Genomic DNA, 15560 nt, shown 5'->3' with positions numbered 1-15560 from the left:
TACAATTTATAGTATGAGCACTATGATGAACAATAAGTTTGTGGATGTCTTCCGCCCTAGACTCTTGTGTGAAATTTTGACAAGCTATGGTCACGTGGCTCAGGTGACAGCGGCTTTTGGAGTGAGGACGATGCTGGATTTGAATAACTATTCAAAACGGCAGACTTCCTGGTATAGCTTTGCCATGTGACTTTCTCATCGGTCTTAGGCTGTTCCATAGACCTCCAAATGGTCAGAGATTTTGGTGAAACAACCGAACCTTAAAAAAGAAATGGAATCGCACAAGATTTATCTCGGAAAATGCACTTTTTTACCTTTTAAATACATTTTCTTGTACGCTTGGAGTCTCCAGGATGTTAGAATAGTTTAATGTGAGAGGTTTTTATAATCTATTTGGGGGATATTTTTGGCGCCGTTGTATCAGTTGTATCCATTTTCTATCACCTATGTTACCTGTTTACCTATGACGTCACAGTCTTTGGGGCGGCACACGCAAACAAGCTAACAGGTGTTTCCAATCATTTTGGCAAATCCGCCATCTCCATTACTCCAACTTGACACAACTCCAGGATGATGCCGAAGTGGACAAATGTTACGGTGGTGGATGCATTAATGCACACAACTCATGACACCGTCCCTCAGCATCAGAACGTCGAAGGAGAGCCTGGTTAATTGGATTTTTCGGGTCCTGCTCGTCTGTGCCAAGCAGGCACTTGAAGCACGAGTGTTATCCGAAAAGATTCGCCGCAAGACGTCGTTTCATTGAGAGTTCAGCTCCAATGGGAACGACGGACGTACACTGTAAAGCGGTAAGCTTGAGATGACACAAAAATAATCAACTGTATTTCACTTTCATATTACTGTGTGTCTATGATGCCCGCGTTTGCATAGCGTTAGCACGAGTCTTTCTGCGGATTTTGGAGCTGTGCGCTCTGTTTTCACTGCTTGTGGATGTATTTGGAGTGGTTGTATCCGATGATTTGCATCGAAGGTGCGGGTTTATTCTTAGGGAACACAATCATGTGTGAAACGCATTCGTTAGCTTCTAGCTAACGCTAGCATTAGCTTACTTCGTAGCTTGACTGCAGCGCTTGTTTTTGAGACGGGTTCATAAATATTGAGGGCATTTATTTTTTTACGTGTTATCTATGTATGTCTGTATGTATATATGCATGGACACGTCTTTTGCTGTTAACATGTTTTAATCAATTAAGAAACGGAAAAAGAGGCGCACACCATGCGGGTGTGAAGTGTCTCATTTGCTTGTCAAGAGACCGCACCAAAAACGGCTTGCGCTGACGCTATGATGACGAGCAATTCAGACAAAAGGGAAGGATTTAGAACTATGATATACTTGCAGGGCTCGAAACTAACGATTGCCCGATTGCCCGGGGCAAGTAGCGATGGCAGACGGGCAAGTAGATTTTTTGCCTCACTTGCCCGAACTTGCCCTGCCATAATACCATGTTTTCAAGCTGTAAAAACACGATTTTGTGCATAATTTCTCGCAACTTCTGCCGCTTCTGGTCCGACATTTTGTTTCCTAGGGAGCGGTTAGTTTCTCGTGTAAGTCTGCAATACATTGATAACGGCAAAGCGCTTCGTAATTAAATGCCTGCGCCCTCACTCGTCCCTGGCTCTTCTGCGCCTGCGCACCAGCAGAGCTTGTTTCCGGTTGGCGGATACGAAGTTATATGAAGGCAAAACTTATAGTGTTGTCTTTTTTATTGCAAAAATGTGTCGGGCAAGTAAAAATCCACTCCAAAAAAATTCGGGCAAGTAAAATTTTGTTTCGGGCAAGTAAAATTTTCTCCAACTTGCCCGAGGGCAACTTGGGCAAAAAATAAGCTTCGAGCCCTGACTTGTTTATGATTTGTTAATAAATTTCAAATTGGTTTCATTTTCCCTTGAGGGACTTTCTTATTGCCATCCCTCCCTCCCATCCTCTACCACCCACCACTTATCTTGCTCAGGGTCACAGAGTGCTCGAGAGTATTTCAACTAAGTTGGGGTGAAAGGTGAGCGACACACTGGATTGATTGCCAAGGCACACATAGAACTCAACAAGCATTCACCCTCACATCGCAAAAGTGAGGTGAGTGGATCACTACAGCACGAGTGCAAATGCTCAATGTCTGGAGCCAAAGATATATATCGGATGAATTCTTGTACCCCCCCCCCCCCCCCCCCCAAATCACAGCACGTTTGTTCAGCCATTAACAGCATCGACAAAGAGAGCGATTCATTTTCAAAATGTGCTCAATCGGTTGTCAAATTAACGCACGCACGCGTAGTAGCACCATCTGGAAAACCAAACTCATTTGACCAAATTGCGACAAAGGCGCTATCAATCAGCCCAACAGCGATGCCATCTTGTTTCATATTGCATTCTAATATTTCCAAGTGGCTATTTAGCATCAGAGGGAGCACTGCCAAAGGTCTTAATCTGTGACATGGTCTGTGGCACATCAAGGATTTGTGGAGTGTGAGATTAGGGCTGTACGTCGTCATAAAGCTCTACGTCTCAATTCAGCCCTGTGGTGGTGGCGGCGGCGGCAGTGGCAAGCGTATGAGCAGTTACTTGCTGTGGCCTGTGACGTTGCTGGACGTTTGAGGATACAAACCTTCACACCTTTGCTCTGGTAGGTTGGAATTTTCCACGTCATTTTTTTTGGCCTTGGTTTTTGAGGCTTGATGCAGATTTCCAACCTGATCCTATCCCAGGCTCTTTTTTTGGGTTGGTTTTTGAGGCTTGATGCAGATTTCCAACCTGATCCTATCCTCCTCTATGATTAATGTTACGTTCTTTTGAATGTTCTTCTGAATGTCATTGTTGTTGTTGTTGTTGTTGTTGTTGTTGTTTTTTCTCAAATTCATTGGTGACATACTTGATCCGGGTTTTGCTCTTTCTAGGATGAATCACTGCATAGCAGAAATTTCCGAGATGTATCACTCTATGGTTGGCGACTACGCAATTCAGGGCGGCGGAGAACACTGCGTGTATGCCGGCGACGGTCCGGGCTACGGACATTGCGAAGCCCAACCTCTTCACCATCATCCGCCGTGCCTGGAGCACGTTTGTCCGTCGAGCCAGCGCCATCATTATTTGCACGCTTGTGTCCCGTCCGCTTTGAAGAGTGACTTTTGCAGCACGGAGATCCCGCTCAGTCATTCTTATCATCACCCCGAGCATTCTTCCGAGATGAAATCGGACCTCTCGCATGTGCAATGGATGCAAGGCTCCCCCATCAAGAAAGGTAGGATGACTTGCAACGGCTGGCTTCATTATTGATGTCTTCTGAAACCTTTTTCATGTATTTATTAATTAGGGCTGACTCTTTGATCAATGATGTCTGGGATTTAAGTCTCAGCATAAATCCAAGTCCTGGCGTCATGCAGTAGGATTCCTTATTGATTGGATTATTATTGATTGGATGTGGAGACAGCAGAAGGTTGGTGCGAGATAATAATTGCAAAGAATAGAAAAAGTTGCTCTCAAAACTCACTCATTCAAAGCAGCAACTGAATTTAAAACGCTTGTCAAAAATCCCACCTTTTCCTGCAAAGGTCAGATACAAGCACTTCATGGTGGCCAAGAACCAAAGCCAATTCGCTCGACAATTTGCAGGCGTCTGGAAAGAGGCTCAAAGTTCGAGTAGCTTGCAACTCCCAGTTGACCTTTACTGTCAAACGGAAGATAAAAGACGCATTTGAGGGAATTTGCTAGAAATCAAAGAAGGCCAAAGTCAAATTAGCCTCCGGTAGGATGAGGCGAGGATATTTTGGCAGGACTATGTCAAGTCAAGGCTAACACTGCTTTCCTTCTTCTCCCCGCCCCCCTCCCCAGGGTACATCCCAAGTTACATGGACAACGACGAGCTATGCGTTGTGTGCGGCGACAAAGCCACGGGCTATCATTATCGCTGCATTACCTGTGAAGGCTGTAAGGTAAACAACGGATTGACAAATGGAAGACTCACTCAATCCCTACGTACGTACGTACCTTGTGCTGTCTAGGGCTTTTTCAGGCGGACAATTCAGAAAGACCTGAAGCAAAGCTATACTTGCAAGTACCAGGAAAAATGTGCCATAGACAAGGTGACCAGGAACCAGTGCCAGGAGTGTCGCTTCAACAAATGCATTGCCGTAGGAATGGCGACTGACTGTAAGTTGGCAAATGACATCATCTTACCGACATTTGAATGCACTGAGGTGTTGGTTGTCCTTGTTCTTCAAGTGGTGTTGGATGAGAGCAAGCGGCTGGCCAAGCGCAAGTTGATCGAGATGAACCGGGAGCGTCGCCGCAAGGACGAACTCCAAAAAACTCTGTTGGATCAACGTGAGCCCACGCAGAAGGAGTGGGACCTCATTCGCATGATTACTGAGGCCCATAGGGCCACAAATGCACAAGGAAACTACTGGAAGCCGAAGCGCAAACTCTTGGTAAGAGATAGATACGTATCATCCTCCTGTGCCACCCGTCATGTGTCATTTGCACTGCGCAGCGCTTTGTCATCTCACCACGCCACAGCGAGCGTGGGCACATTAAAGTAAACTTCTCTATTTTGCCTGTCTTCAACTTCAATCGGCAGTTGATGTTAAGTCGGTCTGATTTTTGGATGACCTGTGTGTTTGTGTGTTTGTGTGTTTGTGTGTTTGTGTGTTTGTTTGTTTGTCCTTCATTTCCACGTCACACCCGATGTTGCTTATTCGACAGGTGGAGGAAAGCATGCTTCTTAATGAAATCACACGCAATTTATTCGATACCTCTGACCAGAATGCGTTGGCGACCAATGAAACCAAGGTACGGCGCAACACTCTGTATGTATCCATTTCTGGCACGACTTTCCAAAACGTTTGTCGTCCTTTGTTGTTTTATGTTCCCGCAACAGCCGTGGTTGCTGAAACTGAGTAAATCAGGTGAAACTCACGCCTGCACACTGCCAATGCAGGTGGCCAAAAGCAGCAATGATTCAGTCGTCAAGTATGCGAGTTTCAAATGAATTGTGAACATTCCTCTCCTTACGGTTGGCATCAAGAAAGAACGTGCTGTGCTGTAGTTCCCATGCTTCCCTGTTACCGCAACTGCTACTGATTTGACCAAGAGTACAAAAGTCATAGTTAGTCATAAGAACTGCTCAATGGTAGAATGACGCGTTCTGTACACTAGCGCTGGGGGGGGGGGGGGGGGGGACTATATGTAAGACTGTGATTGGCCACTCAAATGGGCAAACTTGAACCACAATGGAATACGTAATGTTGAGGTTTATTCTGCAATGTAAGACCTTTATTAAAGCCAGTGGTGGGCATCGTGTTCAGTCTGTATTTCAGCAGATCTTCCCATTCAGCCAAAGGCATTCAAAAACGGACTTACCCGTAGCGCGTCAGGTGCCGCACACCTGACATGCTGCCAAATGAAGAAAAATGAGCAAACCGAGACTGAAATGCCACGTGTCCAGTCTTTTTTAATTGATTCCATTTCATCCGTCACGCGTGTCTGTTTTACGTTGGTCTGCGTGCATGTCGGGGTGTAACGGTTCTGAAGCAAACCGGAAAGCTGCAGTTGAACATTGGTTGCTGGGGAGAGCCGCAACATAACTGGTATGACATGCGCCAAAGATCCAGCCTCTCACCTGACCATATAGACTGGGATTATCCATTGTACCATTTTGATTTGACTTTGCCCACTTCCGATTGATGAAATCCCTGCAGTCTAGTTCTCTGACTGACTGTTTGAGAGTACGACATGTCCTTGTTGTCTTTTCATTTCAGCCGGCAAACATTGGTCATTCATCCGGCGTAAATAGCCCTGCAGTGGATTTAGAGGCATTCAGGCAATTGACAAAACTTATCAGCCCTGCCATAACACGAGTGGTGGACTTTGCCAAAAAGCTCCCTATGTTTGGCGAGGTACGTGCAGCCACCCAATTTGTCACATTTGAAGTAAGTGTCAATCATGCCATTGCTTTATTGTCCGGGTGTGCCCAGATAGACTTTTGCATGTACTTACCAACCAATTTTCCATTTCCCAACCGGCCTGAATCCACGTTGCTGCTCGCAGATGTTTATTATTGATTGATTTTATTTTTTAGGTCCTTTTTTTTTTTTTCCCCCCAAGCCTCGCTTCTACTACGCTTAACCATAAGCTCACGCTGTGGCGGATCAATTTGATGCCTCTGGAGTTACGGCAGTGCTGCACATCACCCTTATTCTTAAAAAGAAACAGGAAGCAGCACACTTCATCTCCACTCCTCTGAGATTCTTTTTTTTTTTTTAATAGAAACTCCACTAGACATTTGCGTGCCTTCGCTGAATTGTCTAACCAAATGTAATTGGTTTTAATTCAAGCAAAAAGAAAGTCTTAGTTTGAGGTCCTGTGCACTTTTGGCAAAACAAATATTCTGGAAATAGTTGTTTTCTTTCTTCTTGTGACAGCTGCCGTGTGAAGATCAGATCATCCTGCTGAAAGGCTGCTGTATGGAAGTCATGTCATTGCGCGCCGCCGTTCGCTACGATCCAGAGAGCGAGACGCTGACAATTAACGGAGAGATGGCAGTCACACGAGGACAACTTAAGAACGGAGGCTTGGGTGTGGTGTCTGATGCCATTTTCGACCTTGGTGTCTCGCTGTCCTCCTTTAACTTGGATGACTCTGAGGTGGCTCTTTTACAAGCGGTTATCCTGCTTTCATCTGGTAAGCCGCATGTCGGAAAACCTCAGCCCCAAAAAGGAGTCCTTTTGCATTTCGAGTTTGCTTGCAGTGCACTTTCGTTGAAGTGCAAAGCAGGTTGTCGTTATAAAATTGGACCATCATTGTTTCCAAACCAAAATAAATGCGATGTTCCTATCTTTTCCATTGTTGCCTGTATGATACAGTCAAAGCGCTGAAAGGCTGCTTTCTCTCCTCAGATCGTCCAGGCTTGAGTAGCGTGAAGCGGATTGAACGCTGCCAAGAGCAAGTCCTGCTGGCTTTGGAACATTACATCAACTATCGCAAGCATAAAGTGGCTCATTTGTGGCCAAAGCTGCTGATGAAGGTGACAGATCTGCGAACGATTGGCGCCTGCCACGCCAGCCGATTCCTTCTCATGAAAGTGGAGTGTCCCACGGAGTTATTCCCTCCTCTGTTCTTGGAGGTATTTGAGGACTGATTGCAAACATTGTATGTGTGAGCACTTGAATGGCGTATAATAGATGGGACTTTCACATTATGCACTACTGAGTATCACTTCATTTTGTAACTGGAGTGGGTAGTTTGGTGATTGGGTGTCTTTCTGTGTGACTAACTGGATAGGTAGCATTCTTGTTGTTGTTGTTTTTTTTACTTTGTATTGTTTACTTTGTGTTGTTGCTGGGGATTTCACCTTTCACCATCCCTGCTCTTAGCATAGGTCCTCTGTCTTGTTGACGATACAGTAGGATTGTTGGAAAACATCTGTTCATTAACAGTGTTGCCAGTGACCTTGAAAAGGGAATGTAGTAGTTACTTCACTGGTAAGTTCTTTTTAAAAGTAACAAAGTTACATTACAAGCTACATTATTAGTTACTTTCAGCAGAAGCAACAATACCACTTCATGCAAAAATGACAACTCTTTTTGCCATTGAGTGTGTTTATTGGTACTGTCGTCGTGTGTTTGGTATAATGGATTGATTTAAAATTCAAATATTTTTCTAGCATTAAAACAAAACGTCATCAATGGTCTCCTTGTTATTGTTCGAATGTTTCTCAGAAATGCACAATCCCCTCCCTATTTTGCGGGTCCGTCAACGGCAGCGCCCTTCCTGCCTCTCCGTGATTGGTGGCCAGAGTCCTCCACTCAGCCAACCTATCAGTGCAGGCAGGGGAGAGTAGTGGTTATCAGCTGCACTGATTGAAGCTGGAAATCTATGCATTGGTGGCTGGCAAGGAGCATTGTGTGGTCGGTTCCCAGGGCTGGCCGCGTCGCCTGAGAATGAAAACGATACGCCCGTCTCCGCTGATGGAGACGAGTGGAGATGGAAAGAACGGGAAGCAAGTTCCAAAGTGGCCCGGTTCATCATAAATCATCCCCCAAAAGCCCTCAAATCACGTCGGAATTTCTAATGCCGATACAGGCCTTTTATGAGCGCCAATGTTCAGCCCACTTTAGTGTTCCCTTTCAATGTTGCCCAGATCAAATTTGAGATGTACGTCTATTATGTATCAAAACCTAAATTGTGCAAAGATATGTTCTGTCTACTCTTATCACAAAATGGCTAATCCCCTGCAATGTATTTTGTCCTTGGTTTCAAAAAATGCCAATCAAAATGTGAAAGAAAAAAAAAGTTGATCACAGTAGACCAAGCAGAAGTCAAGTTGGAGGTGCTACAATTTTGCTTATATACCAAACGCAGCGGGAAAAAAAAAGAGATGGCTGCCCCCACATCTGTGGAAGTAGCACAAGGGAGCACGTTGGCAAATGAAGGTTCTTTATTTGTTTGAGAGATACCGAAACACAAGCTCTCTAACGGTAACGGTGCAGCTGCAAGGTGTTGCGCCTCTTCCAGGCTGCCCGGCGGGAACCTCCAATGGTCTGGTGGAATTTATGACCCTTGCCCAGCCCACGGCTCTTCTTTCCTGCAGAGGTTAGGCCGCGCATCTCTCTATGCTTGTGTACAGCCTTTGTGATCCATTGGGTTTCTGGGTTGCGCCTGATCGTCTTATGGAAGGGGTCTATCAAAATCACCTCAAAGAACTTGTAGGTGGAGTCCTCACCCACCCAGTAAGAGTTCAGCACTCTCAGGGCGCCGCAATGACGGCCAGCGCGGCCCTGCAACAACAAAAAGGCAACTATTTATTAGACTCTACAAATACAGCAGGACCGACCGCCTCCGTGCTCGTCATAGTTCAATGCAAAATGTACATGTGTAGTATATACATAGCTCCATATATGTAGACGTACCTCGGCAGTGGACTGTAAACTGCGGGCAAACTTGAGCTGGTTAACACCGTGGTGCACTGGCTTTCCGTAAGTGGCACCTTTGGGCACGGGGCGTTTACGACCACCACGGCGCACACGGATACGGTAAATGACGTAACCTATTTGTTCAAACAAAATGCAGAACGTTTCATTGTATAAATCATAAGCCAGTTCAAATTGGCACAGACACACTTTCTTTAATCGAACCAGTGGTCAGATTCAAATAATGATCAATCATTCTGAGAGCGCAGATTGAGCAAATAGAACGGAAATAGTAGCAGGCGCCCCACCACAAATTGATTCCCCTTCCCAAACGACACAGTTTATACTTGATGGCAAAGTCCCAAATTCCTTTCATTTACCTTGTTTGGCCTTGTAGCCCAGCCTACGGGCTTTATCAGGTCTGGTAGGTCTCGGAGCACGATGAAGGTTTGACAATTGCCGATACTGCCAGCAGCGCACACGAAGCAAGAAGCGCATCACGTCGGACTGCTTCTTGCGCCACAACTCCTGCACATAGCGATATGCCCCCATGTTGTTTTATCTGCCAACAACAAGAAAAGGACTGAAATCAAGACCTGATCACATCATGCGTCTTACTTTCGTAATGACAGTCATTCTAGCTTCCTGCCTATCTTAACTAACCCTGACCGGTTAGTCTCGACGGACACTCTTGTGACCAATCAACGCGCCGTGTCACGCTGTACGGCAAAAGTAACATGACCAAATAAAACTATTTTTGACATTCTCGGAGCAACGTACAAGGAGGAATGTTTGAATGACTGTAGCCGCTTACTCGTATGCATAAGCCATTAGCATCACCAAATGTGACTTTTAAGACAAGAAAACAAAGTCTCCGTCAGCAAATAATCAGCAGCACCTGTTCACAATTCTAATGTGCACACAACGCCTAACACCTAGTAAAAGGATGCACACGTATAACATGCGATGGACATAGATGATAGTTAGGGGAATAGCACAATACCTAGCTAACGCGATGGTGGGCCAGCCGGAAAGAGGACGCACAATTACCCAGCATGCAATTTGAAGACGGTGTCAAGACGCAATCTGTGACGACTGCGCGATCTGAGGCGCGCGTGCGCAAAAGGTTCGGGCCATCTTGGATGGCGAACGCTCGCGTAATTGGCATTACGCGCTTGGTCAAAACGCACTCACGCAAGCCAAATGCACAAGTGGTAGCTGGAAAGTGCCTACACAAATACGGCGCGCATAAATCATACCGGCAATGTTAGGCAGTTATTCCTAATTCAAACTGTAGTGTATTCTTTTAATATAACGTTCTGATTCCGCCTCTAAATGGCCGTGCTCTTTGTACAAAACGCCAGTCCAGTAGATGGCGATATTGCACCGGATGGATGTTTTGTGAACCTCCTTTAAACTCTGTCAAGAACAAGAACGGTCGGCCCTAAGTGTTCGATACCGCGTTTTATGGAAGTACCTTGCCTTGTGTGATATCGTTAACCGTTTGCCTGTACTAAGTGCGTATTACGCTATTGTACGAAACATGGAGACAATTTTGGAGCAGCAACGTCGCTATCATGAGGAAAAGGAGAGGCTAATGGATGCTAAAACAAAAGAAGTGTTACACAAGAAATCGACGGTGAGGCGTTCCCACATTGTGCTACAGTTAGCATGATTGGATAGCTACAGTATGCACTCGGGACATGTTAAAATAAATCGTATGATTGTTTATTTGAACGCTGCTGTGTCAACAGTTGCGGGAACAGATCAATTCGGATCATAGGACAAGAGCCATGTTGGACGTAAGTTTTTTCTTTTCTTTTTTTTTTAAAACTTATTCATTTGATTCGAATGGCCACTCTGCCATGACCGGTGTTGTTGCAAGATACTCATCCCCGACAAATTCTGTATCTACACTCTGGCCCGCGGGAGAGCTAGCGCACGCAATGATTGAACTTGACTACTCTGCGATCATTTTTTGAAAACCGTCCAATTGATCTTGAGCAATTAGCTCAAATCCCGTCGCGGTCTCGTGGACTTGAGCTCTTGAGACGACTTGCCTTCTGTTGTGGCTTTATGCCCTGATAAACTGTTGCTACCACACCTTCCGTGATTTGTGTCTTGTCCCATCTGTAGTCATGAATGAAGCCATACATCAGCCGCAACGTATTTGCTTTCCAAGATGGATTTGCCTTTTCATTTGTCAAAATCGCTTTTAATCGGATGCACTTCATTTTCATAAAAACAACAACTTCCTTTCCAATGTGCCAGTACCCCAATGTTGCCAAGGCTGACATATTTTTTTCGTCTTTCGTGTACGCTGACTCTCATTTCTTTTTCGTAGCGCTATATGGAAGTGAGTGCCAATCTCAGAGACTCTTATGAAGACAAAGATGGGTAAATTTGTTTTCCCAGATTTATAAAGGATGACTTCTTTTTTGTTGTTGTCATTTTGTGGTAAAATGTCAATACATTTTTCTTGAAGTGTTCAGCATTCATGCCCGCCCTCTATGTTGACAGAATGAGGAGGGATGAGCTCGCTGCCATCTCGGGGCCCAATGAATTTGCAGAGTTCTACGACAGACTTAAACAGATAAAGGAGTTTCACAGGAAGCACCCGAATGAAGTAAGCGATCCTTAATTGTAGATGATTGATGTAATGGAATGCTCCCCCCAATGATTGATTTGATCGCTGTGCTTGTAGATTTCCATTCCAATGTCTGCAGAATTCGAAGAGCTGATGAAAGCCAGAGACAACCCTAGTGATGAGGCTCAGAGTAAGTGTCAATATTTTCCACTCCAGCGCATCCTAAACCTTTATAAGAGTCGAACGGGACTTAGCTCACGGGTGTCCAGTCTTTTTTTCCAAGGGCCGCCCGCATGCGTTTGTAGATCTTAACGTGCGTGCAAATCCATTGTTGCAGACCTAGTGGAATTCACGGATGAAGAAGGATACGGCCGCTACCTTGACCTGCACGATTGCTACCTGAAGTACATCAACCTGAAAGCAGCCGAGGTTCTTTTATTTTGCAAAATTCCTCTTACTCGATGAAGCAAACTCACGCCAGTACGTGTATATTATTTCTTTCGACAGAAAGTCGAGTACATCACTTACCTGTCATCGTTTGACCAGCTCTTTGACATCTCCAAAGAGAGAAAGAATGCAGAATACAAAAAGTAATGAGACAAAAGGAAATGTCAGGACTTGAAGGCGGATATCAGTGTGCATGCAACACGCGGACCGCGCTTTTGTATTTCTTGCAGGTATTTGGAGATGCTGCTGGAGTACCTGCAGGACTACACTGATCGGGTCAAACCTCTACTCGACCAAAATGACCTCTATGACAAAGTGCTGTCAGACTTTGAGAAAAAGTGGGAGACGGGCACATTCCCAGGGTGGCCTGTAGGTTTGCTTGAAGCTTGCTTGTCCGACCGAGTGTGACTCGTTATTTGAATGAGCTTTTATGATCGCAGAAAGAGACAAGTAGTGCTTTGACGCACGCCGGAGCTCACCTGGATCTCTCGGCTTTTTCGTCTTGGGAGGTAAACGACAGATGCATTGGATGTGTCATTTCACTGCCACATACGTTATTCCTGTCACACAGGAGTTGGCTTCTTTGGGTCTGGACAGATTAAAGTCTGCTCTTCTGGCATTGGGACTGAAATGTGGAGGGTGAGAATGCCTTCAACACGTAACAACACATTGGTGCCAACCATACCCCAATTTCAAATGGTTGAGCAACAGCTGAATGTGTCTTTATTTTGTGTCCGGTCCCATGTGTTTTGGACAGGACTCTTGAAGAGCGAGCTCAGCGACTCTTTAGCACCAAAGGCAAATCTTTGGACCTGCTGGATCCATCGCTGTTTGCCAAAAATCCCAAAGTGAAAGGTCCTAAGAAGTATGTGTTTGGAAACCATACACGAGGGAGGCCCCAATAGCGATTTGTCACAGCACTTGTTTGTGCGTGCGTGCGTGCGTGCGTGCGTGCGTGTGTGTATTGTACACACCGCAAGTGGCTCTAACTACTGTCTAATTGATTTCCATTCACCTACCTGCAGGGACACCGAACGAAACAAGGAAATTGCCTTTTTGGAGGCTCAACTCTATGAATACGTCGAAATCCTCGGTGTAAGTATGAAAACGTTAGCAAATGTTTTGAAGAGAATTAGTCATCGACAAGTGTGTCATGTTCATTTGAATTTGTAGGAGCAGAGGCAGCTTACTCACGAGAATGTGCAGAGGAAGCAAGCGAGAACTGGAGAGGAACGTGAGGAAGAAGAAGAGGAGCAGATCAGCGAAAGTGAAAGCGAAGACGAAGACAACGAGATCATCTACAACCCTAAAAATCTGCCCCTGGGTTGGGATGGCAAGGTAGAAGAGCTTACTCGCCTATACTGTACAATGGGAATGTCAAAATGAGTTTGACCAAATAAATTGCAAATAGTTTTTGACGCCTGTTAAAAAAGGAACTTTAGCGGTTTATAATTGGCCTGTTTCTGCCAGATGCTTGAAAAGTTGATGTATTTACGCTTTGGAAAAGTAATTTGCAGTGGCGTCTATAAAAATGCTCATGCCGTCTAATAAGCATCCATCTTTCTATGTAGTGATGGGAAAAGAAAACCTACAAATTTGCTTTAAGAACCAGTTTAAGCTTTTTTTTTTTTTTTTTGGGGTTACTTCTCTGATGGTTTAAGAAATGGCAAGTCAGTGTGCGCTTTCAGACCAATAGAGTGCCATCGAGAGGAGTGGGGAGAAAAACCAAACAAACATTTGGGCCATGACTCAAATTTGAGGACTCGTTTTCCCGTCACTACCCAATTTGTTCATTAAAAGGATGTAAGTTAGATTTTTGTATTTGTAAAATATGAAATTGTCATTTGAATTTTTCAAAAGTAGTTTGGAATGACATGCAGAGCAGCTTAATTGATCCAGCTCCTAATCATGGTCAGCACACAAGCATTGCCTTTGCTTTGACTTTTCTTCCAGCCAATTCCATACTGGCTCTATAAACTCCACGGACTGAATATCAACTACAACTGTGAAATCTGTGGAAACTACACCTACCGAGGACCCAAAGCTTTTCAGAGACACTTTGCGGTAATTTCTGCTCTTTGGTGTACTTCAAGGGAAAGTTGACCTCTGGCCGGCTGGCCGGCTGGCTGGCTGGCTGGCAACATTGTGACCCATGTTACCTGTGGCTGCTCCTCAATCTTAACTGGTGCCGAGTCAACACCGTTTGAACTAAGATGTAGAATTCAAGTCAAGGTGGCCAGGGGCCAGATCCAGCCCACTTCATCATTTTATCTGGCCTATGAGAGCAAATTATGTCTGTCAACTTTCATGACCCTCACTCAAATGTGTGTGGCATCGTTTTTTGGGGGGGACATTTTTTAAAACCATTTTTACAGAATAATGGTTGAACAAACTGCTATCCTTGACACCTGACGTTAATCGTAATCGAATTTTTTTTTTTTTTTTTGCGTAATAGGAGATACGATGAGACGCTGAATCATTTATGTGGTTTCACCGTGGTAATGGCACCCCGAGGGCAAAAATATCTTAATGTATTTGTGTTTTGGATAGGAATGGAGGCATGCCCATGGCATGCGTTGTCTCGGAATCCCCAACACTGCCCACTTTGCCAATGTCACCCAGATTGAGGATGCTGTTTCTTGTAAGTAACATCTTTGTTTAAAAGCAAGCCCGGGCTTTACAATGCAACAATTGCCCGAGCCGACGGTTACTTTTAATGCGGACTTCCATGTCGTAGTCGCAGCCATCTCCTGGAAATTGGCTCCATGGTTTTGCTCAACCGCACTCACCACGAGCAATAGTTAAGCTGCATTCTCCTTAAGTTGGTTTCTAGGCTTTTAGGCATTATTTTATTTCACAAATGAATTTTCTTTCCAATGTGGAAATAAAAAGTGTCGAAAGATATCAATGATCAATCCAAGTGACTTTTGAATATGACATATTTGGAATTGACTTCAAACATGTTGAGTTCATTCATGATATTTTTGGGCAAAGTTAGTATTGTCCTGCTCCGTGCAGCACCAGTGAATTGAACGCGGCCCACCCAACACAGTCTTTTAGTATTGATGTTGAACCCAGCTGCAAATTTTTTGGATTGTAGGGTTAGTGTTAGTCAGTAGGTTTGTCCTAACAACCTTTTTTTTTCTTCCCCGCTCCTCAACACCAGTGTGGGCAAAACTGAAGTCCCAAAAGGCATTAGAGCGCTGGCAACCTGACACAGAGGTAAGAATGGCAAACATTTTAGATAGATGGATGTCAGTGGGTCACATTTGATCGTTTGGTCTGATGTCTTTAGCATATAACAAAAACAAAGGAATGATCTTGCCAGTCCAATACTTGACCAAGATTGCAGAAATTTCTGAATGGCTGACATTTGTGTTTTTCAGGAGGAGTATGAGGACTCAAGCGGAAATGTAGTCAATAAAAAAACATATGAAGATCTCAAGAGGCAGGGTTTACTGTAGATGTTATTCTAAGCAAGGTATTACTTGGATTTGGATCCACCTTCCATTCCCAACATTGGTATTTTGCAATTTTTGATCATCACAATAAAGATCAGTATTTCGCTACTTCAAAATGTTTGTATTTATTTCCAGGCGGTTTG

General features: G+C 44.6%; 3 protein-coding genes across 4 annotated transcripts; 2 read left to right on the top strand and 1 right to left on the bottom strand.

Annotated features, from left to right (window-relative positions):
• The first annotated feature begins 1299 nt into the window (after positions 1–1299).
• thrb (thyroid hormone receptor beta) lies at positions 1300–7773 on the top strand. Of its 2 annotated transcripts, none has more exons than XM_061268045.1 (10): positions 1300–2018; positions 2534–2642; positions 2914–3257; positions 3848–3948; positions 4018–4165; positions 4238–4443; positions 4718–4804; positions 5773–5910; positions 6436–6694; positions 6910–7773. In XM_061268045.1, the coding sequence occupies exons 3-10, from the start codon at positions 2915–2917 to the stop codon at positions 7149–7151; spliced, it is 1524 nt and encodes a 507-aa protein (XP_061124029.1). In that variant the 5' UTR covers positions 1300–2018; positions 2534–2642; position 2914; the 3' UTR covers positions 7152–7773. The 2 variants fall into 2 exon arrangements, with proteins under 2 accessions (XP_061124029.1, XP_061124028.1); XM_061268044.1 differs by having other exon boundaries at positions 1300–2095.
• A 659-nt stretch (positions 7774–8432) lies between these two features.
• rpl15 (ribosomal protein L15) lies at positions 8433–10058 on the bottom strand. The gene is made up of 4 exons (XM_061268050.1): positions 9926–10058; positions 9303–9484; positions 8923–9059; positions 8433–8790 (listed from the first exon to the last, which is right to left on the bottom strand). The coding sequence occupies exons 2-4, from the start codon at positions 9472–9474 to the stop codon at positions 8485–8487; spliced, it is 615 nt and encodes a 204-aa protein (XP_061124034.1). The 5' UTR covers positions 9475–9484; positions 9926–10058; the 3' UTR covers positions 8433–8484.
• Positions 10059–10329: 271 nt separating this feature from the next.
• Positions 10330–15533, top strand: sf3a3 (splicing factor 3a, subunit 3). Its single transcript, XM_061268046.1, has 17 exons — positions 10330–10561; positions 10677–10724; positions 11267–11319; positions 11443–11548; positions 11627–11699; positions 11847–11938; positions 12017–12099; positions 12187–12325; positions 12397–12465; positions 12528–12595; positions 12714–12821; positions 12982–13051; positions 13130–13294; positions 13910–14020; positions 14507–14597; positions 15123–15178; positions 15343–15533. Exons 1-17 carry the CDS (start codon positions 10466–10468, stop codon positions 15418–15420), a joined length of 1506 nt encoding a protein of 501 aa, XP_061124030.1. The 5' UTR covers positions 10330–10465; the 3' UTR covers positions 15421–15533.
• The last annotated feature ends 27 nt before the right edge of the window (positions 15534–15560 follow it).

The sequence above is a fragment of the Syngnathus typhle genome, linkage group LG20 (assembly GCF_033458585.1).
Source record: "Syngnathus typhle isolate RoL2023-S1 ecotype Sweden linkage group LG20, RoL_Styp_1.0, whole genome shotgun sequence".
Lineage (NCBI taxonomy): Eukaryota > Metazoa > Chordata > Actinopteri > Syngnathiformes > Syngnathidae > Syngnathus > Syngnathus typhle.
Note: the sequence above shows the minus strand (reverse complement) of the source record. Positions and strands in the feature narration are given on the sequence as shown.

Excerpts from the sequence above, each read along its gene's own strand:
- sf3a3 (XM_061268046.1), top strand. The coding sequence starts at position 10,466 with ATGGAGACAATTTTGGAGCAGCAACGTCGCTATCATGAGGAAAAGGAG. Across the intron at positions 10,562-10,676 it reads TGTTACACAAGAAATCGACG|TTGCGGGAACAGATCAATTC; the intron begins GTGAGGCGTTCC and ends CTGTGTCAACAG. Across the intron at positions 14,598-15,122 it reads GATTGAGGATGCTGTTTCTT|TGTGGGCAAAACTGAAGTCC; the intron begins GTAAGTAACATC and ends CCTCAACACCAG.
- rpl15 (XM_061268050.1), bottom strand. The coding sequence starts at position 9,474 with ATGGGGGCATATCGCTATGTGCAGGAGTTGTGGCGCAAGAAGCAGTCC. Across the intron at positions 9,060-9,302 it reads GGGCTACAAGGCCAAACAAG|GTTACGTCATTTACCGTATC; the intron begins GTAAATGAAAGG and ends TTGAACAAATAG. Across the intron at positions 8,791-8,922 it reads GTTTACAGTCCACTGCCGAG|GGCCGCGCTGGCCGTCATTG; the intron begins GTACGTCTACAT and ends TTGTTGTTGCAG.
- thrb (XM_061268045.1), top strand. The coding sequence starts at position 2,915 with ATGAATCACTGCATAGCAGAAATTTCCGAGATGTATCACTCTATGGTT. Across the intron at positions 3,949-4,017 it reads TTACCTGTGAAGGCTGTAAG|GGCTTTTTCAGGCGGACAAT; the intron begins GTAAACAACGGA and ends TGTGCTGTCTAG. Across the intron at positions 6,695-6,909 it reads GGTTATCCTGCTTTCATCTG|ATCGTCCAGGCTTGAGTAGC; the intron begins GTAAGCCGCATG and ends TTCTCTCCTCAG.